This window comes from Sarcophilus harrisii, chromosome 1 (assembly GCF_902635505.1).
Source record: "Sarcophilus harrisii chromosome 1, mSarHar1.11, whole genome shotgun sequence".
NCBI lineage: Eukaryota > Metazoa > Chordata > Mammalia > Dasyuromorphia > Dasyuridae > Sarcophilus > Sarcophilus harrisii.
Window position 1 is genome coordinate 700,428,851 of NC_045426.1, and position 21,779 is coordinate 700,450,629.

The following is a 21,779-nucleotide window of genomic DNA, read 5'->3' on the forward strand; positions in this document are numbered from 1 at the left end:
GAGGCTTAATGAGAATTAAGAAAAGCATTTATCTTTTAGAGAGGAGAATGTTACGAAATGTCAGATTGACCCGTGGAGCCAGAATCCTTTTTCTGACAGGGAGACTGTGATACCAGTGGACATTGGTTGGGTAGTTCATCATCAATAAACTCCCATGGGCCAACTGAATCTTCACCATATCAACACGCCGGGAGGCCTCTTTCCCTCGGGAATCTCTGTGGCGAAAGAAGAAATCCCGGCAGGCTCCAAAGGATACAGAGGCGATGGGGCTCCTGGGAGCCAGCTCACTCTCGTCATCTCTGTGTTCACCAATGTGATCACAGCCATCTTTGTACCTGCAAGGGGAAAACATTCTGCCTGTCTTTTCTGTGTAATCCTAACCTCCAGGAACGTCAAGTCTCAGCCTTTCCTTAGCGCAGCTTAGAAGTGAGAGCAAAGTGCCCTGGGACTGTGGAGTCAAGACCTGGGCTTGCCCAGTGGCAAGGACTTCTAGACCTCAATATGGGCTGGGCTGGGGAGAAAGACTGAAAGTCCTGATGCTTTCTAAGTTTAGTTGTTTACGGCTGGAAGGGCCTTAGAAATTAGCCTGCCCAAATTTTATAGAGTTAATAAATTTGTTTTAAGCTCAGGAAAGCCCACTCTGAGGCCATTTAAGACTTTCACCTTGTTTGTTCTCAGTGGTTAACCATTTTTTAAGCACCTATTATGGGCTGGGCACTGGACCAAGTGTTGGAGATCAAGGGAAGGGGCAAGATGGTCCCTGCTCTCCCCGAAACCCACAGGTTAATCCTAAGTAAACAACTCTAAACAATCAAGATAAAACTGGGATCACTGGAGATAATCAGTGGAAGAGACAAGGGAATGGCCTTGTCTCCATCCTATTCAACAAATGCAGATAGCATGCAAGGCTCTATTTTAAAGGTGTTTTTCACTACAGAAACTAGAAATGGTCCTAGTGTCATCAGTTTCTTCTACTGGCTTTGAAGTCAATGGAAAGAAAGCCAATGGGTGATCCTCAGATCCTGTATCACTACATTTTTCTGTTTGTTTTTTTTTTTTCTTTTTTGTGAGGCAGCTGGGTTAAATGACTTGCCTAGGGTCATAGAGCTAGGAAGTGTCTATTAGTATCTGAGGCTGAATTTGAACTTGGGGTCCTCCTAACTTCAAAGTCAGTGCTCTATCCACTGGGCCATCTAGCTGCTCCTTGGCCACGTTTCTTAAAACAACTGACATTTCCCTCTGTTACCTGTTGACCAGTACAAAATTGAAGGCATGTCCAGTCACAGCAGCCACACGGTCTCGAATGTGCTCCAGGACTGGGATCCAGGGCTTTGGAGATAAGGTGAGGCCTGAGAAGGTGTAGGTTAACCCTGGGTCCCCATAAGTGGCTTGTTTCCTTGGGATCTTGTGCCATTTGCCAAACACTAGAACTCTGGCAAGATCGCCTATTGAAAGAAAACTCGGTCATTAAGTTTAAAAATTCATGTCAGCAGCTCTCCTCTGGCTCAGCTCAGAATGAACATGTAACTCAGGGAAAAGAGAGCAATGAAGGCTGATTGGAAGTAAGACTCGCACCCTCTCCCTCGCATGTCCAGCCAGCCAAATAGGTGCCCAACATCCCCCTCGCCTCCCTTGGGCGCCAGCCTCCTCCCCTCCACTCCGTGTAGCCTCAAGTGCCTGCTGCACCTCAAGTCACCCCCCCTGATTCTCTGTGTCCGCATTTTATCAGGGCAGGACTTTGGTCCTTGTGAAGGGTTGAGCAGAACCGACCACTGGAGCCAGAAGAGCCCTATCCATTCTCTTGATCCACTTAAGTTCAATTTCTCTTGCTGTAATTGGTTAAGCACCTGCTGCAGGCCAAGGGGATTCTGCTTGCTGCCCCTACCCTCAAGGAGTGAGTGTTCCACTTTAGGCAACTTTGGGTCTGAACTCAAATCCAGCCTTGGAAGCTTCCTAGCTGTGTGTGTCTGGGCCAGCCACCAAACCACCGTTTGTTTGCCTCAGTTTCCCCCATTGTTGAATGGGAATAATAATAATAGGGCCTACATTCCAAAGTCAGGCTAAGAACTAAATATTTGTGAAGCACTTTTCAAAACTTAAAAGTGCTACAGAAATGCAAGCTGTGATTATTACATTTATTTAATAGTCTCTGGTGAAACGTAAAGCTGAACTGAATAAGGAATAAAGAGTAGGAAAGAAGAGCTTCTGAGCTGCAGACTGTGACCTCAGAGCTGGGCAGCCACCCGCTGGCCGCTCCTCAAACAGGCCAGGCCCTCAAAGGAAAGCTCATATTCATTTGTCACTTAACAAGCAGCAAGACTGAAACCTGGAGAAGCTGCCAATGCCATCCACCACTGTGCAAACAAAGGAGAAAGTTGGAGGGTCTGCTGTGATAGCCGAGTTAAAAAAAAAAAACAAAACCCTCTGTTATTCTGAAGTGGCTGGGATTTGTACAGGTCCCAGAAAGGAAGGCAAGGGGAGGGTAAATCACATGATTTCAAAAATAAAGATGAGCCCTTGAGGAATGGTCAAAGAACCAGGGTATATGTACTCTCAGAGGGAAGACCAAGAGAGAAGCACAGGTTAATCTGTCAGAGCTGGGAGAGGTCTGAGAACTTGGGAAGGGCCTTAGAACACAGACTATATCAGGGGCTGGAAAGGAGCTTGGGATAGGAAATGTTGGAGCTGGGAAGGAGCTTAGAACCCAACTCTTGTACAAAGAAGAAAAATGGGGACAGGATAAGGGGAACACTAGGGATCAGACAGATCAGGAGAGGTCTTGCCCAGAAGTTGGCACTGGGACTGAGCTTTTAAAGAAGACAGGACTGTGCACATGCTCTGACCCAGGGATACAAGTACTGGACATGCCCCCAAGACTTCTCTGTACCAAACTAGATCTTGTGCTCTTTCACGGGCAGCAGCTGAACAAAATGGACTACCACTGGTGTATGAAACAACAAAAAGGGTGTTTCACCTGGGAAACGGGAAGACTTGTATGAACAGATGTGGAGTGAAGTTAGCAGAACCAGGAGAACAATGTTACAGTCAATACCACACTGCAAAGGAGCCCAAGATACTCCACCTAAGAAAGGTGAGCTCTAGAATCCAGACTTTCTGGCTGGTCAATAAATGTTTCCAATTTTCCACAGGGTTGTGGATTAAATCTTGGGATCATCACTTTTAATAGACTTACACATTCTGATGTCATGAAAAGACTGTACTTCCCAGAACAGAAGAATTTGTACTGAACCTATCCTACATTGGAGAAAATGCAAAAAAATGGAGTTAGGCAAACTTTAAAAAGTGATTAGGTGGGCATCCCTCCCTGTGGCATCCAGAAATTGTGAGAACTAGAATTCTGTTGGTCTTAAGCTACGGCCAAGAGATCTGGCAAGTCTTAAAAAGAAAGGAGTTGCTAGCCCATAAAACTTAGTGATTACCTTCAAAATATTCCACTTCTTTTTCCAGTTTCTGGAGAAGCTCATCTGCCTCCTCCCTGGCAAATAGGACAGTGTAATCACAATCCAAACTCTCAGCCCGAATCTTCCGCCAGGGGCAGCCGGCTGCCAAGTCACCATCTTTCCCGGCTGTTTCCCTCCTGGGTCGCTTCTTTCTACTTTCTTCCTCTTCTCCCTGGAAGCTGTGACTTTGTTCCTGCTCATCTCTAGTTTGTCCTGAAGGATACCTTGCAGCTCTCTTCACCAGGAATCTGTCCATCTGCCGTTCTCTGAAAGTTGAGTAGGCCCGATAAAAAGGATGGAGAAACTTCACCTGTGTCTTCCCTGTTGGCAACAACCTGTGGGAGAATGAGGAAGGATTAAAAAAAAGAGACCCATCAAAAAGAGCATTAGAACCACACTCTTAGAGAATCCTAGTGTTCTCTGTGGTGGCAAGGAATTGGAAACTTGGGACTGAGGGAGGACATCAATCAGAGAATGGCTGAAACTCTACTGTATTGGAAGCGACCCCAGTGGCCATTCAGGTCAGTGCATATAAGAAAGGAACCCATTATTACAGCATGTAGAAGTGGTCCCTTGTCCAGACCCTGCTAGAAGCCCCCACACCAGGCTGCTGCCCTTCCACTTCTGCTTCCTGTCTACCAAGTGGGGATAATAACAGAAGATAAAATGAAATCATATTTGAAAAGTGCTCTGCACACCTTCATGTACCACAGAAATACTAGCTATTATTAGCAGGCATTCTTTTTTTTTTCTTTTTACACAAAGCTTCTTATTTTCAAAATACATATATAGTTTTCAACTTTCACCTTGCAAAACCTTGTGTTCCAAATTTTTTTCTCCCTCCCCCAGATGGCAAGTAATCCAGTAAATGTTAAACATGGGTAATTCCTCTATATGTATTTCCATAATTATTTTGCTGTACATAAAGAATCAGATCAAAAAGAAAAACAAATGAGAAAGACAAAAAAACAAGCAAACAACAAAGTGAGAAAACTGTTGTGATCCACACTCAAGTCCCCAAAGAACTATTTCTGGATTTCGATGGCTCTCTCTGTCACAAGATCACTGGAACTGACTTGAATCACTCATTGTTGAAAAGAGCCACATCCGTTAAAATTGACTATCATGTTGTTGCCATGTACAATGATCTCCTGATTCTAGTCACTTCACTCAGCATCAGTTCCTGTAAGTCTCTCCAGGCTTTTCTGCAATCCACTTGTTCATTTCTTAAAGAATCATAATATTCCATTACATTCACATTTCATAACTTACTCAGCTATTTTCCCACTGACGGGCATCCTCTGGGTTTCCTTGCCACTACTAAAAGGGCTAATTAGCAGGCATTCTTAGCAGTTTTCCAGAGCACCCGGTTCTCCCTCTCTGAAAGACTATGCCCACCACCTCAAATAGTGACAGCTTTCTAGGGGTGGTACTTAGGGTTTCAAGGCATCCAAAGCAGAGTTCTCATTCAAACACTAAGCATTTTTCCTTTTTTAATACACCCACAGATAACAAAGAGACTTCCCCTCTGCCTGGGGCCCTGAGGGTATCTTTCAGCCAGTTGCACCCCAAATCAGTCCCTACTCCACCTCAGGCTCAGTCACATCCCAGCCTCCAGGATGCTCACAGACCTGGCCCTCCGGGCTAGCAAAGCACTCGGGCTCCCCCTACCCGTCCTTGGGGGCCCTGCGCCCTGGCTCTGTTATTGAAGGGCCGGAAGTCCATCTCCAGGAATCCTCCAGCTCATCCAGTCCGGTGCCCTCCCCTTGCAAAGGGGGCAAGGCTCCCGCCAGACTAAGCGCCAGGGTCAGGACTGCAGCCCAGACCTAGTTTAGGACCATGGGCTGTGCCGGAAGGGACCCCAAAGGGCCTAGCCCCCTTATTTAACAGCTGAGGTGACTTGCCTTGCGCCCATGAGGGTCTGGTGGGGAGTAAGGGCCTCAAACTCGGATCACAGAAGCGCTGCTGCTGTCCAGTCCATTAGTCATGGCCGTGACCCCATCTGGGATTTCTTGGCAGAGACGTTGGAGGGAGGCCATTTCCTCCTCCAGTTCGCTGTCTAGATAAGAAAGCCGACCCCAAAGGGGGGAAAGCACAGCCAGGAAGTGTCTGGGACTGGATTTGAACTCGGGATAAGAGTCTTGCTGATTCCAAGCTTAGTGCTCTAACCACTTAGCCGCCTCCCCAGGCACTTGCCCCCTTTCACTGGGAGCTGCTCCCGGGGCTCTGATAGATCACCAGGGGAGGAAGAGGAGACAGTCTGGTGTCAGAGGCTCCAGAATGCCCCATCCCTGACTCCCAGGCCTGAGCCCCCTTTCCACCTGCTCCCTCCTGGGACCCTGTGCCCCAAGTCTCCCTGGCTGCATCTTCCCTGGAGGCCTTGTGCTTTCCCCACAGGAGCACACAAATGGGGCCCAGGGATGGCCTTCTGCTTTCTGAGTTCTGGTCGACAGGGACCCTGACAATCTCTTGGTACCATGACTACAGGCTCCTTGTGGGCCTCCTGCCTCAAGCCTCTGCTACCAATTTCCCTGTGTTACCTCTGGCAGAGGGACCCCCATGCTTGTCTGTGACCAAAGGATGCCACTGCCTCCGGGACCATCTCTAGTCGTCCTGAGCGCCATATGGGCACTGGCCCCAGATGGCTTCGGGGGACAGAGATCTTGCACTCTCGCAGGTCATGGCCTGGGCTCCCTGATGGTATTAGTCCAGAAGGAAGGACAAACCACAACTCTTTAAGTCATGGAGCACCGTGGTCCTATTGCGGAACACTGTGGTCCTACCGTGGAGCACTATGGTCCTACTGTGGAGCACTGCACTCGAGTGTAGGGGACTCCAAGGCTAAGGTGGGGGAAGGAGGCCAGGATGACTCGCCCCACAGGAGGGGTGACAGGCAAGAGCCCTCAAGGCCACAGGATGGCAGGAGTATGGGAGCACATCAAGGCAGATGGTCTGGGGGCTGGACATGAAGGCATCAGGAGGCCAGCGCCTGGGGCTGCAAAGAGAGGCCAAGGATCATCCTGCTTGGAGGGAGAGGGCCCAGGCAGAGGCAAATGACCGGGACAAACCACATACATGGCCACAGACCGCCAGGAGACGGGCGCAGAGGGGGGAAGGAGGGGCTGAAAGGGAGAAGCCTACAAAGCCAAACATGGGATCTATTATCTGAACCTGGAGATAAAAGGTCCAGTTTACCAAATAGGAGGGTGCGGTGGTGGGACTAGGCACCTAGGCACTTGAGCAAAGTGGGCTAGAGTGCCAGGCCTGAGCCACGAGGCCTGGACTCATATCCGGCCTTGGACACTTCCAGCTGGGTGATCCAGGGCAAAGTCCCTTAACCTTCTGCCTCAGTTTCCTCCTCTGTAAAATGAGAAGGAAATGGAAAACCACTCTAGCATTTCTGCCAAGAAAACCCCAAATGGGGTCATGTAGAAACGGGCACAACAAACAACAAAAAAGGTCAGACGTGCACCCTCTCTCCCCTAGATTGGGAACCAGGGCCACATGGGGGATGACTGGGATAAATGTCATAGAATATTATTGTTCTGTAAGAAAGGATCAGCAGGCTGATTTCAGAGAGGCCTGGAGAGACCGACAGGAACTGATGCTGAGGGAAGCGAATAGAACCAAGAGAACATCGTCCACAGCAACGAGATTATGTGATGATCAGTTCTGATGGACGTGGCTCTTTTCAACAATGAGGTGACTCAGGTTAATTCCAATAAACTTGGAGAGCCTTCCGCGTTCCAGAGAGAAGACCCTGAGGACTGAGTATGGATCAAAGCATAGTATTTTTTTTTTGTCTTTTTTCCCCCTTTTGATTGAATTTTTCTTGTGTAGCATGACAAATATGAAAATGTGTTTAGAGGAACTGCACATTGTTTAACCTTTATCAGATTGCTTGGGGAGAGGGAAGAGAGGGAGAAAAATTCGGAACACAAGGTTTTGCAAAGTTTTTATGTTAAAAACTATCTTTACATGTATTTGGAAAAATAAAATACTATTTAAAAAAAAAGAAAAAAGAAAATATCCAAACACCATTCCCTCAGACTTCCTAGGACAAAATGCCAGTCTGCCAGTCCTGTGGACTCCTTCCCCTAGATAATTTTTCCTCCCCAAAATAGAAAAATCTTTTGTCTTTGTATTCTAATTAAAATCACAGACATGGAAAACTAAAATTTTTTATGTTAAACATGGTAGAACTATACATTATATACATATTTATACAATTATTGTGTTGCACAAGAAAAATCAGATCAAACCAGTAAAAAACAAAAAAGCAGCAGCAGAACAAAATGCAAGCAAACAACAATTAAAAGAGTGAAAATCCTATGTTGTGATCCACCCATAGTTCCCACAGTCCTCTCTCTCAGTATATATGGCTCTCTTCATCACTGAACTGGAACTGGTTTGAATCATCTCACTGTTGAAGAGAGCCAGGTCCATCAGAATTGATCATCGTATAGTCTTGTTGCCATGTATGATGATCTCCTGCTTCTGCTCATTTCACTTAGCATCAGTTTATTTAAGTCTCTCCAGGCCTCTCTGTATTTCTCCTGCTGGTTGTTTCTTACAGAACAATAATATTTGGAAAACTAATTTTAAAGAAACCATTTTCCTCTAATGGATTTAGTGAATCATTGGGATCATTAGATCATAAGCTCATAGAGGAAAAGAAGATCTTTCCCCACATTTTCAGGACTTAAAAAGTATTTATGGATTAATCTGGCACATGGGGTTCCAATGGTGCGACTTTGACCAAGTCATTAGCTCTCAACGCCCTAGGCAATTCTTTAAACTGAGACTATCCAGATATAGGTAGAGGGTGTTCCTCACAAAGAAATCCCTAGTCCAGTCCCTGCCCTTCCTATCATTTCCCTCCAATAATTTCTATTCTGATCTAACCCGGGCCTGAGATAGCCAAGTTTACCTCCTAGTCCAAACTCTCTAATACTCCTAGTATTTTCCCTCTTTTCCCCAGCTTTTCTCCTTTTCAGATGCACTTCTCCCCCTGCTTCCCTCCCCCATCTAAGCAACCTTCTGCTATCATCCCGAGGTTAGACATCCCAGAAGGCATTTAACATGCCAAAAAAAAAATCATTCCCAAATCATGTGGTTTGGGATGTGGATTTTGGTACCAAATGATGTCGTTTAAGGACCAACATGATGCAGACACCAGCTGATGGTAGGTACCAGAAGTTGGGGTTCGGTCCTGCTGATGAGGCCCTTTCTAAAATCTATTTCCTTCCATACTTCAAGGCCTCCAGTGACTTTATCACCGTTAGGAGCCCATCCCTGCAACAGATCACTCCTCTCTTCTCCCATCCTCTGACCCCCAGACACCACTGCTAGGCAACCACTACAGGAGGTCAAAGATGCCGAGAAAAACCAAATTCTAACAACAGCAAAGACCTGGAAGGAAAAGGAGGGGTCTGATCCACTGGGATGAGGAAAGTTAGGGATATATTCAGAGAAACCTGGAAAGACTAATAGGAACAAGCTATACAGAGAAGGAGAAATCAGGGAACAATTTCCACTGGGAAAACAACTAAAGGAAATCAGTCCTGAAAGTCTTTAGAATTGTTTGATACAGGAGCCAGCCAAGACTTGGGGAGGACTGAGCAGCGAGCCAACACTTTTTAATAAAACAGAAAATTATTAACTTGGTTCTCTCTTGACCAGACTTCAGAGAAAAGCCTCCCTCTGGCTTTTTTTTTTTTCTTAAGGGAAATAAGGGAGGTAACAAATTCTGAAATCTCGTTAAGATTGAATAAAAGCCTTCCGGGGGAAATGCTCCCTTCAATAGAAAAGAACGATTCCAATTCAGTTATATTCTTTAATCTGAGGGAGGAGCCCCAGGGATTCCCAGGGGTGAGTTCAGAAAAATTCCATCTCCTCAAGGCTAACCTATCAGAAACTTCCAAAATTTAATTGGGCTGAGGCTCGATAAAAGAACAAAGCTCACCTCCTTCGCCCTCCCCCAAGAAACGAAAGAACAATCTTTAGCCCTTAGGAAGAAAATACAATAACCTTTTAGTGGGGAGGGGGAGGAGGGGAGAGAAGGAAGAGATTCTCTGTGAGTTTCCTCTTAAGTTCCAGAGAGAAGCGGAGAGGACTCTCACCGCGAAGTGGAGTTCCACGTTAGAATTCTCACCCCATGCACCCTCCTATGAGATCCAGGAGGAACCGTGAGAGAGTGTCAGAGCCCGCTTAGAATCACAGCTTTAGCGAAGTCCTGAAGTCAGATCTTGGAGTAGAGGATTAGGGCTACAAAGAACATTAGAGGTCAGGCTGGAAAGTCGTGTTTGGTGCAAGAAAACCTAAGCTCCCTAAGGACATGGATGTCTGACCTTTTCCTGATATCCTCAGCCCTTCGCACAGCGCCCGGCACACAGTAGGTGCTTACTATGCGGTAATTGATTCTTCGAACCTCCTTAACTCTGTTACTTTTTAACCCGTGTAGGGCTTGTTTCGCATATATTTATTTGCACGTCGTCTCTTCCACTGGAGTGCAAGCTCCTTGAGAGCACCTTTAGTACCCGGAGCAAGCGCTTGCTTGCCCTCTGTGTGTATTTTAGCACACAGTAGGCGCTTGATAAAATTTTGCTGTAAATTGAACCCGGGTCCAAATCCATCCCAGCCATGAGGCTCTGGCAAGTCCCTAAAGTTCCTCAGTTTCCCTAGCTGTAAAAAAGCAAGGGGCTGACCAGGCGTCCCTTCTAGGTCTAGAGCAGCGGCAGAAACTGAGGCCCGGCGCTCACCGAGGAGGCCGGGCGTCAGGGGCGGGGCCGCTCCCTCACCGCAGGGCCCCCTCCCCCCCACCGGCCCACCTGCTTGGGAAGCTCCCTTCTCGGTCAGTGTCAGTCACGTGGGTCTCTAGCACTCCTCGGTGCGCACGCGCCAGATTAGACACGCCTCCTCTCGCCCACGCTACAAAGGCAGCCCGGAGCATGCGCGCCGCGCTTGGCGCCAAGCGGTCGCGCCGGTCGGTCGGGGGTCGGGGGGTGGAGTGGTGGGGCTGCGCTTGGTTCTGCCGCCGCCGCTGCTGCTGCCGCCGCCGCCGCCATGATTGGGCAGAAGACCCTGCACTCCTTCTTCTCCCCGAGCGCCCCCAGGAAGCGGCGCTCGTGCGCCGAGCTGCCGGCGGAGCCCGGCACGGAGGCGGTGGCGGAGGAGGGCCAGGATGCCTCGGTGAGGAGGGAGGGCTCCCGGGGGGGAGGGGGGCGGAGGGCGCGCGGCCTCCAGGGCTGGGGAGAGGGACTCGGGACCCGACCGCTCCACTAGTAGCCAGCGAGCCCCGAAACCCGAGGTATTTTCCAGCGGTCGCCTGCCCTTTTCTTTGGCGCGCGGCTCCGCGAGGGGACAGCCAATGGCAGAGAGGCTGAGCCAATCGGAGCTCCGCCCGCCCCCGCGTGGCCGGACCCGGTGTCCAATCCGGAGCGAGGGGGCGGGGCTTGCGCCGCCCGCCTCCTGTTTTTGCCGCGAAATGTCCACGTGAAGTAGATGTGTGGGTCTGCGGTCCCGCCACGAGGGCGGGGCCAGGCATGCGCACTTGGGCCCCTGCCTTCCCTCATCCCACTCCAGCGAGTCCTTTTTCTCCCCTCCCCTTCCTAGAAGTTTGGCGCCCAGTCCCCCTTCTGCGGGCTCGCGCGCGCCCCGGGTGGGAGGGAGCCTCCGTCAGACCTCTCCCCGCCCCCCCGGCAGCCCCTTCTTTCCCTCCGGGTGGTCCCGTTGGTGAAGTCCCACCCGAGAGCAGCCGCGGGGAGGGGCTATGGGAGCCCTTCTCCCAGCCCTGGTGGGGTCCGGCAGGGCCGGCCTCGGTCTGCGCCCCTGCCTCTTTCCCCTCATCACCCCCCGCCTCTTTGGGGACGTCCCGCAGGCCAGCCCACCCAAGAAAAGCCGGCCCGGAGGCGAGCCTGCAGCCCCCTCGTCTCCCTTGAGCCCCGAGCAGTTGGAGAGGATCCAGAAAAACAAGGAAGCCGCCCTGCTCCGCCTCGCCTCCCGCAACGTCCCGGGGGGCTTCGGGGAAAGCTGGAAGCGGCCCCTTAGCGCGGAATTCAGCAAACCCTATTTCATGAAGGTAAATGGGCGGGGCGCTTATCGTGCCTGGACGGCCTGGTTGTCTGCAGCCTTCCCTTAACACCCCATACATTGGGAGCCCCTGGAGGACCGGCACGGTCCTGCACCCGGGGGGAGCCTAGCAAGTCTTTATTAAGCTGTACTTCGCAGAAAGACGTCATTGCCTTTTTACTATACACGGCTAACTTTGTTTCGAAACTTTCAGCGTCCTTAATTCCTAAAGGGACCCATTTCAAAGAATTCCGTTTAGACCTGTCAGATATAAGCAGCAGCCACTAGGGGAAAGGATTGTCCAGTTTAACTATCAGAATACCAGCAATTTCATCTGATTGACAAATTATGACCCGCCCCTTTGAAACGGCACCCTGCTCCTGCCCCGGAACAAGGCAGGTTTTTGCTCAATTGTGAGGACTTGCAGATATTCGAGGTTACAGTGAGTTTTTTTTTTAAAAACTAGGCTCACAAAACTGTTGTTTTGTGTTTTTCTGTTGGAAAAGATAATTTACCTTTGAAGTTGGAGGATTTCTGAAGAGAATGGTAGTCAATGAGGATGTTCTTAACCAATCTTTTTTTTTTTTTTTTTTTTTAATTTTTAAACAAATCAAAATCAGCTAATGGAATTTGTTGCAGAAGAAAGGAAACGTCATACGGTCTATCCACCTCCAGACCAAGTCTTCACCTGGACACAGCTGTGTGAAATTAGAGATGTAAGTAGAAGGTTGAGCAATGGATGAGGTTTTTAAAATTCAGGAAGGAGAGGGAATGGATAGAGAGTTGGCTTCTATCCCTAGATAGAGCCATTTCTGGCTCATGGAATTTAGTTTGATAAAAATTCAGCTGAAGATCCTCCTCTTGTATTAGGTGAGGCTTCTTCCAGCTCCTGCCTTCTCTTGCCTCCTTTCCCCCCCCAATTTTTTTTCCTTGTATTTTTACATCTAGAAAGTAGGCAGGACAGCAGGCTTTACATCTGTATTGGTAAAGGGAGTTTCCTCATTGAGAATTTACTGCATCAATTAGAAGTCCAGTTTAAAAAAAAAAAAGTTCCAAATTGAATAAGTTCATAAAGATAAAATATAAACAGAAGCAATAATATGATCACAGAAGCAATAATATGATCATAGATAAACAAAACTCGGCAAAACATTAGTTTGACTTTCTCAATGGAAGGTTATTCAGGTGACTGCTTTTCAAAACTTGAGCCAAATTTTTCAGCACATAGAAGTTAAAAAACACAGACAGGCAAATTAGATAATATTTTATAGTTGTATACTTAAATACACTTTTCATTTGAGCCTTTCAGCAGCCTTCTGCAAGATATTTGAAGACCATTATTAGAAACTGAAGTCCAAGAAACTTTTCTGTGACCTCTGAGGACTTCCTTGGGGTTGGGATTGTTTCTACATGAGAAAAAAAAAATTATTCTAATTCATTTTTCTGTATCCACTAATTAGCACATTGTAAATACTTAATAAATGCCAGTTGGTCTGTTGACATGGCCCTTATCAGACAAGATAGAATCTCTGCCTTAGTTGTAAAGTGAAAGTATTGGATTGAATGGTCTCTGAGTCAGCCAATAAACACAGACTTAGTGTCTTAGTGAGGATACAAAGAAAGGCAGAAGTCAGCCCCTGTCCTCAATGAACTCAGTCCAATTAGGGAGTCAACATGTCAACAGCTATGGACTCATAAATAATCGACAGGGTGAACTGGAGAGAATGCCAGAGAAGGAAGGCCTTGTCGCTGGATCCAGGAGTCCCAGTGGGGACTAAGTTCTTGTCCTTTGTTCTTGACCCTCATGGCAGGGAGGAGATGCCATGGTGTGCAATTCAGTTGGACTTGAAAGAGGGAGGGCTGTGCAAAATAGACCTATTGGCTTTGTGGTAGTTGCTGTTCAAGACATTTGTAACCGATGGCCTATTTTATAGGAAGCTGTTGCACCAGGGTTGACCTGTGCCTTAACGCCTGTCACAGCCGATTGCATAAGAATATTTTGATAGTCATTAACTCCTTCCAGTTTGGAGGTTTTGGGGAGGCTTGTTTAGGGTTTCAAGTCAGACATCTGACTACAACCGGAGCCCCCAAATCTTTGTGGGTCTTGAAAAGAAATGACTTATAGCCTCTAGTGTATAGGAATGAAAAGTAACTCTTGTTCAGTCCTGATTAGACTTTTACTTAGTATTTTTACTGGAACCCCAGGGATTTGAGTTAAAGGAAGAGAGGTAACTGGTTGTTAATTTCAGCTGGTTGTTGAAATGCTCTTTGGAAATGAGTTATGCTTGGTTCTGCATCAGGAGAAACTAGGTTTCTGGTGACCATGACTACTATGGTTTTTCCCTTTGTGGTTTATTTTAGCCCTTTTTGAGCAAGTTGCTCAGTAAGGGGCTGTTAAATATGTCTGTCAAAACCTGAAAAAATAGCGCATCATTGTAAACTTAGGTTTTTGTGTTGAGTGAAGAAAATATTAATAATTTTGATTTCTCAGCTGCCTTTTCTGGCTGCGGGGTCAGACACTCACAAGACTGCTTAAAATGATCAATTATTCTGACTGTGGCTATACTCTTATGCTGTATCATGTCTGTGTACAATAAGTGAACTCTTCCCTTCATAGAACACTGGTTTTATACCTGAGGAAGGGGTGGTCATAATCCTCAAGAATTGTATTGTCTTCCTTATAGACTTGGAAACCAGCTCAGACCCTGAGAATAGTTGTATTAGAATCCCCTCTCTTCCCCCTTAGGATTTGTGCTCTACTTTCCTGTATCAGGTGGAAGTTTGCAAACTATTCCTCACTCAGACATGAATGGTTAATTAAACCACTGTTGATCTCTAAAGTCCTTTCTTTAGGCTTGCTTTATTCAGTTCCTGCTAAGTTTAGAGACCAATACTGGCAACAGTAAACAGAAAACTATCGTTATCTGTCTTAAAGGAAGGGCCTCCCTCACAAAGAAGTTCTTTTCCTTGCCCTTTGTTAGGGGCACTAATGACTCACATCCCCCAAATCGAAAGGGCTGCAGTGACTAAAATTCATTAAGAAATCTTTGGATTTGGCTACTTTGTGTTCTGCCCACCTTGATTTTTCACGTGGAACCTTTTGCCCATCTATATCATAAAAGGCATGTTTTGTAAGCATTATTATTTTTTAAATATTAATTTATTTTTTAAGGTCATTTTATCTTCTCCAAACTGATGCTTTCTCAGGTTTCAGGAAAGAGAAAGTCAGAAAATCCAAGGAACTGGATACCACTTCCAATTTTTAATCAGATTGTGCTATTTTAAATGTTATACTTATATATGCTTCCCATCTGAATGTGTCTTTATCCTGGCTTGTTTCAAAGTATCCACAAGTGAGGGAATACAGTTGGATAAAGAAGAGTCATTCTGAGTCAAGTCATTTCTTGAATGCTTTGAATTGGTGGGAATTGGCCTTGGTTGAGGATGGAAGAAGTAGGAGCACCGGGGAGTTTTGCAGATGTCTATAATTAAAGTTGGAAGATCCTTGAAAGTCACTTCATCTATGCATTGTTTCTTTTCTTCAAAAAATCACATCACTCATTTATTAATTTCTGACAAATTTGGGCATGTACAGGTAAAAGTTGTCATCTTGGGGCAGGACCCGTATCACGGACCCAATCAAGCTCATGGACTCAGCTTCAGTGTTCAGAGGCCTGTTCCACCCCCTCCGAGGTAGGATTCCTTTCTCTGGCTGACGGAAAATTCCTCACCGAAAGGATCCCCTCTTCCTCTCCTTTGGGGCACCTCTCGAGATGCTGAGTTTGTCAGGTTCCCCTGAGATGAGATCTAATGTCAGATGTACCAGTTGGGTACCAGTAGAGGAAGAGAGACGTATGTGGTGCCTCCATAGGAGGCAGCAACAGTCTCAGCCCCTTCCTCGGGTGGGAAGGCTTACTGCACCCACCTGGTAAGCTGTTTGGTTTCTTGTGGCCCATCTTAGGGGAGGGTAGTGATTCGTGAGTTCCTGCAGGGCCCATACCATGCCAGCTTCCTGGGAACTGAGAGTGTTCATTGGTGAAGACCTGGAGATTCTTCTTGTTGGGGATTGGGAGCTAAATCAAGGAGCCGGCTATGTGGTAGAAGTTGTGGAGAGACAGAATTGGGATGAATGTAAATGAAAATGGCCTCATCAGCGTCCTCAGTGGAAGGATTTCCTTTTGTGGCGGGGTCCTGGGGGGCTTTAGGCCAGGATGACTTGCGCCACAACCCATTCCTGCCTGGCACATGTTGACTTAGTAATTCTCAAATTAACTTTAGTCTTAATGCGTTTTTTCATTCTGTCATACATTGCCCAATGGCAACAGTTAACCTGATTGGGGCTGTACTGTGACCAGAGCTATTAGTTCAGTTTCAGGTATGCTCGATGCCTTCCAAGGGTCCCTTCTCAAGCTGAGACAATGAGGAACGGGCCTTGGATTGTTACTGAGGGTTGGGCTTAGAGAAAGCTGCTCTTGGGGGGGGGTTGGGGGGGAGATCCAAGGTCTAGGGGGAGTTAGAAAGGACCTCACACAGGCCATCTGAGCTTAACCTCTCTCCCCTCCTGTGACTCCTGCATTTTACAGACAGGGAAACTGTGTCCCCAAATGTTGACCTACACCCCTAGCCTGAGGCAGGACCTGAACCCTGTCCTTGGCCTCCCAGCCCAAGTATTGTTTCTTCTGTTATTATGTGTTAGGTTATGAAAAATCCAGCCCATGGATGGGGGAATGTGGCAGCTCACCTTGTTTCCCAACTTTGGGGCTGCTCATTCTTAAGGGGTTTTATTTGTCTTTCATTCTGCAACCAGTTGAGGAGGAGAATAGTCCATTGTTTCTCTTTCCTCAGTCATGGCTGAATGATGAAATCCACCTCCAGCAGTAGGGCCATTTCAGTGTTTCATCATCTGCCCTCTGACGTCACTGAGAAAGGGATCATAGAGTGAGAGTGAGAACTAGCGGGGACTCCCAAAGCTCTAGTCAAGCCTCATTTCGTGGGTGAGAACACTTGCGTCTCAGAAGAAGCGATGAGGCAGGCCCCACCCCCCAGGTTATCCAGGTGGTGAGGGATGCGGCGCCAGGGCCAGACTCCATCCTCTGTGTCCTGTTTTTTTTTAATATTTTTAGATTAATGTTTTTATTTTAGAATAATCTTTTTAGATTGGTTTTGAAACTCGGACACTAAAGCATTTATCTCATTTTCAGCTTGGAAAATATTTATAAAGAGTTGTCCACAGACATAGAAGACTTTGCCCATCCTGGTCATGGAGATTTGTCTGGCTGGGCCAGACAGGGTAAGCATTCGGCTTAAGGGTTAGTTATTCAGGGAGGGCAGAGGGGACGAGGGGCTTATCCTAGTTGTAGTTTTTATGCTCCCAAAAAAGTCGAGATCACTGATGAGACAGCTAAGAAGTTCAGACTGGCTTTGTCCGACTCTGACGTGTATGGCTTGTTTGAAAGTACCAGAGTCAATCTCAGCAAATTAAATGAGGTTGGGCTCCCTCATCCCTAAGAGCCTGTGAGCTCATGAACTGAAGTTAGGTTGGAAGGAAACAGGCCTGGCGCTTGGCTCGTCGGGGTTTTTCTCTTGCTGACACATCTGTCAGTGACCAGGGAGGCACCTTCCACTGGCCCAAGGCTTCTGAAACCTTTGCCACTCCTGAATCCTTTTCACAAAAGAAATGTTTATGCAATGCTGGGTGTACAGGCGCATGAAATAGGTGTGCAAATCATACATTTATTGAGAACCAAAATTTCAAGGGCCTATTCAAGATCTTGAGCTGCAGTCAAGAAGTTGGGCGCTAGATTATCATTTATTAAGGCCCTGTTCCCTTCCTCTTCCTCCTCTTCTCCCCTTCTGCCCCACTTCCTCTGCCTCCCTTTTCTCTCCCCGTGTTCCAGGCCCTGGCGTTTCAGGGCCTGGAACAACCATGAGGGAGCCTATTGAGCTGGGAATCAGCCTGGGGCTGACGGCTACTGATGGGTCTCTCTGGTGCTTGCGCACAGGCGTCCTCCTCCTCAATGCTGTGCTTACGGTCCGGGCCCACCAGGCCAACTCCCATAAGGAGAGAGGGTGGGAGCAGTTCACCGATGCCGTGGTGTCCTGGCTGAATAAGAACCTGAATGGCCTCGTCTTCATGCTCTGGGGGGCTTATGCCCAGAAGAAAGGCATCTCCATCGATAGGGTAGGTGACCTCTGCTTCTTTCTCTGTCCCTTGTCCAATGGGAGAAGCCCCAGGCCCTGGGCGGGCGATCTCCACTTGTCACTTTAAACGCCATCCAAAGGCCGTGTCCTCTTCTTGTGGGGAGCTCCTTATTCAGTACGGGCTCCCCACAATCTCTCAGAAGTGCAGGTGCCAAGTGGGTGTTTGCCCGGCAGACTTAGGCTTTGTGTGTTCCCCCAGGGTCCCAAACACAAGAGAGTACAGATTTTTTTCCTGGGCCTATAGGCTTCTTCATGGCTTCCACTTTGAACCTGAAAGTAGAGTTCAAATGTTGGTTCTCTACCTACTGCATTGCATTTTCTAAATGGATTGGGTAATCCCTCACGGCTTTTCAAAATAAAATGATCTGATGGTGAATTCAAGTATTTTATCAGCATAGCAATTTTCAGAATGAAAACTTCATGGATTTTGAGCTGGAAAGGATCCTCCAATCTCCTTATATGTTACAATTAGGAGTATAAAATGATCATCTTAAACATTATATTTTGTGTAAATGTACTTGGTGACTTACTGTCTTTGGATAATAGAAACCTAAGGCTAGAAATTAGATTCTTGTATCAGTCAGATTTTAGCCAGTTCATTCATGTTTTTATTTCTAATATTACATGGAAAAATGGCCATTTTAAAATCACTATCAAATTAAAAGACCTGAGAGGGAATGGAGAGATTTTTATGGTGTGTGTATTCTTCATCTCACCTCACTGTCTTCCCCCCGCCAGGGAAAAAAAAAAAGGAATAGTTTTGTGAAAATCATTTAATAAGTGAGAAAGTGAGCAGGTTATAGGCTCATAGCCAAGGCTGGAGCAAGTCCCAGGCCTGGCCCTCCTGAGTATGTTCAGAAATCTTTTAAGGATGTGTATTAAAAATAAACTTACAATTAAAAAAAAAAAAAAAAAAAAAGTCTTACGAGGCAGTAAATGTCTATCTCTTCCTGCCTCTGGACTCTTGTATTGCTGCTCCTTCAGGACTGTGAGAGCAGAAACTACTTCCCAGTTTTGGCATTTTCTGGCTGCTGAGGGGTTAGCCCTGGCCTTCATCCCTAGCCTCCCTGCCTTTGGGTTCTGGTGCTAGTCACAGCTACCGGGATGTAATTGGAGAAATTAGACCCTTTTCCCAGCCTCTGAGTGAACAAGTGGCCTCTGTAAAATGGGCCTGGGCAGAGGCCAATAACCTGCCCGGTCCATTTCATGAGTTTTAGAGGCTCATGGAAGCATCTCCTCAAGTACTGATCGTGTTTAGTTGGCGATTGGGGGCAAAATGTTTCTTTCCCCTGTCCCTCGGGGACCCTCGTTAAGGTCTCATGGGAAGACTGACTAGTGAGTCTCATGTTCGGCTTCGTCTCTGCAGAAGCGCCACCATGTGCTGCAGACGGCCCACCCCTCTCCACTGTCTGTCCATAGAGGGTTCTTCGGATGCAGGCATTTCTCCAAGACCAATGAGTTACTGAAGAAGTCTGGCAAGAAGCCCGTCGATTGGAAAGCTCTTTGAAGACGTTGGAGCCAAGCTGGAGGAGGAGTCCATCCACCTTGGCTACGAAAAGCTCTTTGATGAGGGCTTGGGGTGGGGGTGGGGGGTTGTATCAGTTGAAAACTAATCGACGAGGCTGGTGCTGGGGTAACCGTTTGGCGCCCTGAGCTTGGGACAGGGAACCTAGAGGGCTTGCCCAGAAAATTGGGGTGCAGACTGGCCCCATGGCTGGCTCTTCCTAATGATGTTCCTCCATTGTATTATTCTCCCATTACCTTTGTGGTTGATGAAAAAAAGAATGCCCCTTTTTTCTATGGGGCAAAAAGGGGTTTAGTTTGCATTTGATATATGGGTGCAGGTGGTCTACTTGCTCAGCCGTCAGAGGATGGCTTGTCATTTTATTAAGATGTATTTTAATTCATTGCGATCAGGAAGGGAAACAAATTATTCTGAACAGCCAGAAGGTTCTTTTACACTCCAGAGGAGTCTGCCGAAGGAAAGTTGCACCTGGAAGCTGAAGGGAATAGGAGAGAGAACGGAACACGTGATTCCGGAAGTTTTATTCAGCTCTCTGTGGTGAGGGAATCTGAGGGTAAAGAGGGAGCCGCCTCCTGCTCGGTTGATGATGATGTTCCCTTCGCTGGAATTGGGTACAAAGAGTTCTGAGGTGGGAGAAGAGAAAGGGTTCCCTGATTTTCTTTTAACTAAGATCCCGAATTTGAGATGTTTGCTACTGAGCATTTCAAAACGTCAGCCACAAGTTGGCCAAGAAAAGTGGTTTTTTTCCTGGTCCCTTTTTCCATTGAGATGATAGAATCTCGATGGTGAAGTTCTTGGGCAGTTCCAGAATGCAAATCTGCCTTTAAAGGAAGGAACTTTGCAGGGCTGTTGCATGCTGGGAGTAGTCAAGCCTCCGTAGGAAACTTGCCAGTGATTGAATGCGCTCTTCTGTCATTTTGGGGGTTAAAAGCTAGGAATTCGAGGATCTGGTTGAAGAGGGAAGTGGATTTTTTTTTTCTTTTGGGGAAAATTGTTCTTTATTATAAGCTTGTCTCACAGTTGGGACTTTTTCAAAGCAGTGCCAGTTAAATGAGATGTCATTTTTATGGTTTTACATTTGATTTTACATTTTTTGGTCATTTGAAAATCATTTATGCAAAACAGATTTTAGTTTTTTATTATTTTTGTCTGGTGTGTGTGTGTGTGTGTGTGTGTGTGCAAGAATCATCCATTAATCTTGTTAAAACCAGCTGTGGCTTACAGTGCTGTTGGCCGAATTTTGATAATAAAAGATGATTTAGTCTGTTTCCTGAGGTTGAGTGTGCTCGGGCTGCTGCTTCGTCCCAGAGTGGCCAGAGTGCCCTCGACTCGATCCCTGTTCACTAATGCCTGCAGTGCGCACCCCCCAAGACCCTGAGGTCCTCCTGTCTGGAGATACGGCCTCGAGAGAAGTCCAAGATGGCGAGGTTGCCCAGGGAGATAGAACTTGTACACACAAAAGCAACTTGGTAGAACATAGGACAGCCTCAGACGCGGAGGGGACATGGGAGACCATGGCTCATAAGTGACCTTAAAGGGATGAGTGGGGCAGGCCTGTCTGAAGAGATGGGGTGCCAGCGACCAGAACGAAGGTAGCGCACATTTACTGAGCACTTGTAGGGGCCAGAGCCTGCCAGGGACTGGGGTGCTAATGTGAGCCCAGCATGCCTCGGGAGCGGAGGTTCTGATGGGGTCTGCACATCAAGGTGGGGGGTGCCAGTTGGCTCTGAGGGGCTGAGCAGAAAATAGAGCCGGGGATGCCCTTCCACCTCCAAAGGGCTTGGAAGCATTCAAGTGCAGGGTAACCTCGGGTGGGGAAAAGTGGCAAAGTGGGCACCGTGAGCCTGGCAGGTGAGGATTTGGGGAGGCAAGATGGCCCAATGAAGGCAGGCTCAGCTCCGACGCCCTGGTGGGGCAGTCCAGAAAGTGCCCAATCGGGCATTGGGGCTCTGTCCAGTCAGCCAGGAGAGGTTTGTCCTGGGGGTCAGCAGACTGGAACAAGAGGCCTAGGAGGGGGCAGAAATGCCCTCAACAGGAGCCGGGGAGTCTGAGGAAGGAGGGAGGGTTAGTCTGGTTGGGGGGGTGCAGACGGCTCTCCTTGCCCATGCTGGGGGGGTTCTGCCACTAGAGCAGCCCCCCTCCATCCGGACTCCTTCGGATTACCTAGGACTAATCCCCTGGCTGTTCCCGGTTTAGTCCTTCAGACTGCAAGCTCCTTAAGGGCAACCTTTATGTGTTCCTTGGGTCCCCAGTGCCCGCCCCCACTAACCCCGGAGCCCCGGAAAAAATGCTGACCCGCTGCATCTCTTGGCCGTCTTCTGAACAAGCCCTGGCTAGTTCGGGGGGCGGTTGGTGCCAGCCCTCGGGAGAGGATGGGGTCTACACCTCCGTGCCTGATGGGCGGGAGCGGGAAGGTTGAAGTCTGAGCTTACCTCGCGGCACTAGGGAGCCTGAGAAGGTTTCGGAGGGAGAGCTTCGGGGAGTCTCAGGGCGGGGTCAGGGGCGCAGGCGGGGTCGCCATG

The 21,779-nt window shown here is 47.7% G+C and overlaps 3 protein-coding genes across 8 annotated transcripts in view; 2 read left to right on the forward strand and 1 right to left on the reverse strand.

Annotated features, from left to right (window-relative positions):
- Window positions 1–5: 5 nt before the first annotated feature.
- ALKBH2 (alkB homolog 2, alpha-ketoglutarate dependent dioxygenase) lies at window positions 6–21,770 on the reverse strand. 6 transcript variants are annotated; one of them, XM_031948773.1, is made up of 5 exons: window positions 21,690–21,770; window positions 16,273–16,450; window positions 3,441–3,796; window positions 1,247–1,445; window positions 6–335 (listed from the first exon to the last, which is right to left on the reverse strand). In XM_031948773.1, exons 3-5 carry the CDS (start codon window positions 3,715–3,717, stop codon window positions 29–31), a joined length of 783 nt encoding a protein of 260 aa, XP_031804633.1. In that variant the 5' UTR covers window positions 3,718–3,796; window positions 16,273–16,450; window positions 21,690–21,770; the 3' UTR covers window positions 6–28. The 6 variants fall into 6 exon arrangements, with proteins under 6 accessions (XP_031804633.1, XP_031804631.1, XP_031804630.1 ...); XM_031948771.1 differs by having other exon boundaries at window positions 21,553–21,726; XM_031948770.1 differs by lacking the exons at window positions 16,273–16,450; window positions 21,690–21,770 and adding exons at window positions 9,616–9,728; window positions 10,292–10,349.
- Window positions 10,448–20,532, forward strand: UNG (uracil DNA glycosylase). Its single transcript, XM_003761151.4, has 7 exons — window positions 10,448–10,652; window positions 11,341–11,541; window positions 12,152–12,247; window positions 15,127–15,224; window positions 16,733–16,821; window positions 17,534–17,712; window positions 19,099–20,532. The coding sequence occupies exons 1-7, from the start codon at window positions 10,527–10,529 to the stop codon at window positions 19,237–19,239; spliced, it is 930 nt and encodes a 309-aa protein (XP_003761199.1). The 5' UTR covers window positions 10,448–10,526; the 3' UTR covers window positions 19,240–20,532.
- Window positions 20,831–21,779, forward strand: part of ACACB (acetyl-CoA carboxylase beta) — a 117,811-nt gene continuing 116,862 nt past the window's right edge. Inside the window, exon 1 of the mRNA XM_031948760.1 lies at window positions 20,831–20,849. The gene's annotated coding sequence lies outside the window, so the exon portion shown is untranslated. The remainder of the gene's footprint in view (window positions 20,850–21,779) is intronic.

Excerpts from the sequence above, each read along its gene's own strand:
- ALKBH2 (XM_003761152.4), bottom strand. The coding sequence starts at position 10,413 with ATGCTCCGGGCTGCCTTTGTAGCGTGGGCGAGAGGAGGCGTGTCTAAT. Across the intron at positions 3,797-10,291 it reads GAAGGGAGCTTCCCAAGCAG|GTTGTTGCCAACAGGGAAGA; the intron begins GTGGGCCGGTGG and ends ATTCTCCCACAG. Across the intron at positions 1,446-3,440 it reads AGAAGTGGAATATTTTGAAG|GCGATCTTGCCAGAGTTCTA; the intron begins GTAATCACTAAG and ends TTCTTTCAATAG.
- UNG (XM_003761151.4), top strand. The coding sequence starts at position 10,527 with ATGATTGGGCAGAAGACCCTGCACTCCTTCTTCTCCCCGAGCGCCCCC. Across the intron at positions 11,542-12,151 it reads GCAAACCCTATTTCATGAAG|CTAATGGAATTTGTTGCAGA; the intron begins GTAAATGGGCGG and ends AATCAAAATCAG. Across the intron at positions 17,713-19,098 it reads AAGGCATCTCCATCGATAGG|AAGCGCCACCATGTGCTGCA; the intron begins GTAGGTGACCTC and ends TCGTCTCTGCAG.